Source organism: Manis javanica, chromosome 7 (genome assembly GCF_040802235.1).
Source record: "Manis javanica isolate MJ-LG chromosome 7, MJ_LKY, whole genome shotgun sequence".
NCBI lineage: Eukaryota > Metazoa > Chordata > Mammalia > Pholidota > Manidae > Manis > Manis javanica.
In genome coordinates, this window is record NC_133162.1 from 72784802 (window position 1) to 72790801 (window position 6000).

At 51.2% G+C, this 6000-nt stretch overlaps 1 protein-coding gene across 1 annotated transcript in view; it reads right to left on the reverse strand.

Moving 5' to 3' along the window:
• Window positions 1-4533, reverse strand: part of LOC108409230 (annexin A8-like) — a 55875-nt gene extending 51342 nt beyond the window's left edge. The window contains 2 exon segments of the mRNA XM_073240044.1: window positions 2581-2624; window positions 4389-4533. Of these exon segments, the coding sequence (XP_073096145.1) occupies window positions 2581-2624; window positions 4389-4533 (189 nt within the window).
• Between the last annotated feature and the right edge of the window lie 1467 nt (window positions 4534-6000).

Below are 6000 nucleotides of genomic sequence, written 5' to 3' on the forward strand. Positions count from 1 at the left end.
TTCCCACCTCCCACCTAGACCCTCCTGGGATGTAGGCTCACGGTGCCTTCCACCGGCACCCTGTCCCAGCCTGGGGTTCAGGACCCACTCCTGGGCTCACCTGACCAGACTCACTGGGAACATGTTCCCCTCCACTGAAGCACCAACACTTGGATGGCACCCATCCCTTCCTCCCTGGTTCTCATTCTGTCTCCCTCTTTCCCCAGTGGCCCAGGGCAGAAAGTGACACAGAACAGCAGGTGCCGGGCTATGTCCCTAAAGGCCCTCCACATCTGCTCCACCTGATTTGGGAATCTTCACAGTCAGCATGTTCTAGGGAAAGGGTAGAGCATGGAGGGAAGGACTCAGGTCAGGTGCAGGGCTGGGCTCCTAGGGGAGCAGTCGGTCTAGTAGCACAGGGTTCAGCCAGTGCCAGTGTAGAGGGGCCCAGGGGGCCAGGGCTGAAGGTCAGGGTGGGCAATGATGGGGGTCCAGGACAGCCTTTCCTGCACACCAGTGGGTTCCCCAGTGTGGGCTCAGGGGCTCCCTCTGCTCCCTGGCCCTCCATGTGGCCTGATCGCTGGGTCTGCTTTAGGGGATCAATGTAACACCTGTCCAAGGTCAGCTTCAAGTAGGTGTGTCCAATTGTGGAGAAAGCTATGAAGGACCTCCGCTGCTTTGGGCTTGGGAGGAAATGTGGGCTTGTGAGAAAACATACACACAGACTGAAAGTGATGCTGATATGCACCAGGGAGGGGGTGCCTGCCAAGTTCCCTGCTTTCCATTCTGTCTCTTTTATTCTGGAGTCCATTTCCGGACTCCAGAAGTTCTCATAACTTTAGGAAAGGATTATGAGGCCTGGAAAGTGTGCAGCCGCTTGTCAGAGTGCGGCATAGCATCCTGCTCATGTAGTCCAAATCCCATTTTTTCTCTCTCTGCCTCTCTCTCTTTCTCTCTCTCTCTCTCTCTCTCTCTCTCTCTCAAACACACACACACACACACACACACACACACACCAACATGCACACAGGCCTGCTGCATGCACAAGTAGACAGATAGCTACATACACTTCCACAAGGGCCTCCCAAGCTGGCCTCTCCTCTCCTGTAAAATTCTTTGCATTTTCACTTGTCCTCCTTTCTGGACTATCTTCCCCACCTCCCTCCCCCTCATCTCAAAGAAATTATTCTTCCTCTTGGCAGCCATTCGTATTCTCCCCTCCCTTTTCGTGGCCACTCTCTTCTGATCACCTGGCCCTCATTATCCTTCAGTTAAATTGTTAACATAGGTCCCTGTATGAGCTCCCCACCGGTCCTGGCCCTTGTCCACAACTATGAGACCTCTCTTCCTGGAGTGCAGCTGGAGTTGTGTCTTTCTGGAGTCACGTCAGACCCCTGATCACACATCATCCAAAGCTCCCTATGGCTCAGAGCAGGAAATTCAAGCCCTTCTTCCTGGCATTATTGGCCTCTTTTGCCTTGGCCCCAAACTGACCTCTTGCCTCATCTCCCAGCCTTCCCGTGTTAATCATGTTCAGCCAAATAGACCCCTTACTGCTCAAATGACCTTCATGGTTCTTGGTACCTTGTCTTTCTCATCCTTCAAGATCTAGACCAAATGTCCACATCCAGATGTTTAGTTACAGTGTTAAGTAGTTTGCCTATTTCCTAATCTGTGAGGTCCTCCAGGGAAGACTGTGTCCCTGAAACCAAGACCTGACTCCCAGGAAGGAGCCAAGCAGGGTTGTGATCTTAGGAAACAAGTGTGATCTGTCCTTTTTCCTGCTTCAGAACACTGCCCTGAGCTTTGTGACCTGAGGCAGTCCCACATCCGCTGCATCTAAATAGCAATGTACTCAGTTATCGAGGAAAACACCTTGCAACACAGAGCTGAAAGAAACATGGGAAGGCTGGGAGATAAAGCAAGAGGTCTGCTTGGGGCCAACTTCTGCACAAATTTTCAAATTTGTTCACCAACTTCTGCACAAAGCTGTATATGAATAGCCAGTTCTTTACACTGCCTGACCTGAAAAAGAATAAGACATGAGTTAGAGATGGAGGTGCATCTATCATGTGAGCACGTTTCTGCCTTCCCTGTCTTCCTGCAGGCCCTTTAGTAAGGAGTCTGCCTGACTGTGGGGCTGGGGCCGCCTCCTACTCCCCTTTCCCCAAGAGGAGCAGGGAGCAGCCACAGCAGGGAGGATGTTCTCACCCTCCAAGTGCTTCTCATCAAGCCGGCCCTGTCTGGGTCTGTGCAGCTCCCTGCCCTGGGGCTGAGCAGTGTGCCATAGTTTCAGGTCTTGCCTGACCCACTGCAGCAACCCTCCAGGCACATTCCTCACTGATGGCCCAGGGCTGGGAAGTGGGTGTGGAAAGGCTCTCTTGGGCACCCTCAGCTCCCCCTCCCATTTGCACAATCTGGCAGGATTTAGTCCTTCCAGCCAAAATGGCAAGTGTCAAGACTGAGGGCCGTGGTGGGGGAGGGGAGCACAGTGCTGCGGCACAGCCTGTCTTGGAGCCTGAGTGGGGGTACAAGGGACTTACACTGCTCCCCTTCCTCTCCTTCCCTCTCCACTTTCAGGGTAAGGCCTGTACTCCTCACCCTGAGCTGCTGCAGGAGCCAGCTGTGGTCGGAACGAGTGCCGCCTGCCAGCATTTAAGAAGCTGAAGGAGGCGGGGGAAGAGAGGGGCAGGAGTGGGGAGGTCCTGGTTCAAGAAGCTGTTTCTCTGGTGCCTTTCTCATACCCCCATCTCACACTCCCTTGGGGGAGACAGAGGGGAGTATCCTCCCACTGTCTAATGTTTGGAAGCAAATTAGCTTGGTTGATATTGAATAAATGCACCTCAGCCTCAGTTCCGTCATCCTAAAATAAGGACAGAGATCCATTCCCTTAAGCTTTGGGAGGCCTAAATGGAGGGCACATTGCCTGGCACATAGTGCCCATTATTACTACACATGTGCCAACTGCACCCCGAGCCCTTCCCCAACCATCCCAGGGCCTCGATGTGCCTGAGCAGGCCCGACAGCAGAGGCCAGGGTGTGGGCAGGGGCGCTATAGCAGGATGGCAGCTGAGGGGACCCTCTGGACTCACTGGCCCTTTCCAGAAAGACTGACCCAAGGAGGCTCTTAGTCCCCCACAGGACCATTCAGACCCCAACCCAAGCCCAAGGTGGGAATCACTAGCCTCCTGGGCTGTGCTGAGGATCAGCGAGGCAAGAGCTGCCCAGGGCAACTCAGAGTCCTTCCATGGGACGGCGAGGAGACACTTTTCTTCCTTGGCAGGGGAGACTCCCAGCTCTGCTGGGTCAGCTTAGAAGCTGGTGGGCTGGGCTTGCATCCCCATTCGGCAGTGTCCATGGAGACCAGGGGGAGTCAGGGGCAGTCCCATCTGGGATGCTGGCATGAGGCAGCTCAGGGAGCCTGCGTCCTGTGGCCCCTCCAGCCTCTGGGCTGCTTCCTCCAGCCTCTACAAGCCGCCCCCTTTCAGGAGACTGCATATCACAGGCTTTCCCTGCTTTCCATGCAGGGATGGTTTTGAGGATGACAAAAAGGCCAAGAAAGGTCCTTGGAAAGCAAAGAGTCCTTGAAATGTATTGACAGTCATACCACTGTCACCACTGAATAAGAAGCATTTATTCCCAGCCCAACACAGGAGGCGAAAATGGAAGCAAGGTCTTCACCCCCCAAGACTGAGATCCCCCCACCCCCTTCCTTGTTTGAGGGCTTGCAGGTGTCTAACCCACAGCCCAGCTCCCCAGGGCTCCAGACAAACCAAAGTGCCCTGAAAGTGCACACATGGTGTAACTTGGGTCTCCAAGGTGTCCAAGAAAGAAGCAAAGCACTTGGGCAGCTTGAGAGCAAAGGACTTTCTAAGTAGTGACACTGGGGATGCCCAACAGAAGTGACCCGGCCACCTCCCTGGGGCCCATTTACACAGTAGTCATCAGTGTGAAAAACAAAACAAAAGAAAACATGCCAACAGACAAAAACAAAATGCCCAAGCCCAGAGGGAGCTAACAACTGCTGAGAAGTTTGCTCCCAGTAATTTCCCCCCAGCTGATTAAGGGGCATGCAGGTCACAGATCTGGGCCATGTGGTTGGAGGGAGTGACAGCCATCTAGAAACCAGATGGTGGCCTTTACTCCTTTTCAAGAGAAAAAAAAGTCCCAGGGAACAAATGCCTGGGGCATTCTTTCTGTCCCAGCAACAGGGAGGCCACAGAGGGTCTGTTCCTTGAATGTGACCAAGACAGTCCCTGCTTCCTCCTCTCAGAGGTTGGGCCCTCCTGGGCCCTGGTCTGTCCTGACTGACCCCAGGGACAGCACTGTTCTATGTACTGCCTAGAGCAGGTGGGCTACTCACATGTCCAAAATGGAATATACATTATAAGGGCTCCGGCAGGATTCACCCTTATTTGTGGGGCTCTCCTGCAGCCAGGAGCCTGGGTTGTGACTTTGGTCCTGGGTGAGGTAGTCGAAGAGGGTGCTCCTGGTGCTCAGGACTGGAGTTGGCAGCAGCAGCAGGAGAAGGAAGACGAGCCGGGGACCCGGCATCTTCCCGGGACCTGGCATCTTCCCCGTCCCTGAGGGCCCTTCAGGCCAACACCTCCTCTGCTTCCTCCTGGGCTCGGGGCCTCGACACTTCCAACCTCAGCTCTACCTACACTTTAATACACCTTGTATCTGCAAGCAGCCACCTGATACCTGCCCTGTGGGTCCAAGTAGCAAGTGGTTGGCTGTTGGGTGGTGGCCCCACTACTTATATGCCTTTACCCCGCCCTACTGAGGTATGTCCATTATGATGGACAGGAGGTTACCAGGGTGACTTTGTGACCTGCAGCTCTACTTGGCGTTCTCCCTGTAGACTCCCAGGCAGGAGTTTGAAGGAGCAGTAAGATGAGGCCTCCATTTGTCCCTTATCCCAAACTCTCCCAGGGAGTCTTACAATCCCAAGGAAACCCAACCCTTTTGTAAACTGAAAGAGGGCAGCTGAGGGGGCTTACATCCAGACATTACTGTGTGTGAGGACACAGAGATGAGAGTGCTATAAAGCTTATTTGTGGGGACACTGAAGTCACCCAAGGGATAGAAAGATCTAGAAGAAGATTGTGCAAGAAGGCCAGTGTCCTTTGTGAGTGAGGGACATTCCAGTTATCTACTGCTGTGTATTGAACCATCCCAAACTTAGTGACATAAAACAGAACCATTTTACATGCTCATAGGTCCTGTGGATTAGACATTCAGAGAGGTCTGAGTGGGAATGGCTTAACTTACCTCCATGGAAAACCCATTTTCTCTTTCACGTAAATTTTAGAATTATCTCATCAAGCCTCCACTCCTCTAAACCCCACTTAGTATTTGAGTATGACAAAGTTAAATATGTAGATAACATTTGGAGGAATTTGAATCTGTTGTCTGGATTCTTCCTACCAGTGAACATGGTATTTCTATTTTTAAATTTTTCTCCACTTTTTTTTAGATATATTTGACATACAGTACTTATAGTCTCCATTTATTTGTTTTTCAGTACTTTTCACATTTATCTTCCTATGAAGATCTTGACTTTTTTGCCAAGTTCCTTCTCTAAAAATCCTGTATTTTTGCTGCTGCAAAAAATCACCTTTTAAAAGTTGTTTTGAAATTGCTGATGTTGTGAAGTTTATTTATTGATATATATTCAACTTGCTACTTCCTACACTCATTCTAAACATTTATCTATGGAATCATTAGGGTTTCTGCAAAAATAAAACACAGGAAACATGGTGCTGAGTCGGTCTCCAATGACCTGTGACTCAAAGCCGTGACAGAGGCCTTCCTGATTTCACAGGGAAAACTTCTAAGACATCAACGCTGAGAACGGTGCTGATTGAAGGCTTATGGTAGAAATCCTCTGCCAGATCAGGGAGTTTCCCTGCTTCCTTTGCTTTGCTACAATTCATGAATGAGGGCTGAATTTCACCTACATTCTTTTTCTGCATGTTCTTTCTTTGTGATAAATATTTTTTTCTGCAGTTATCTATT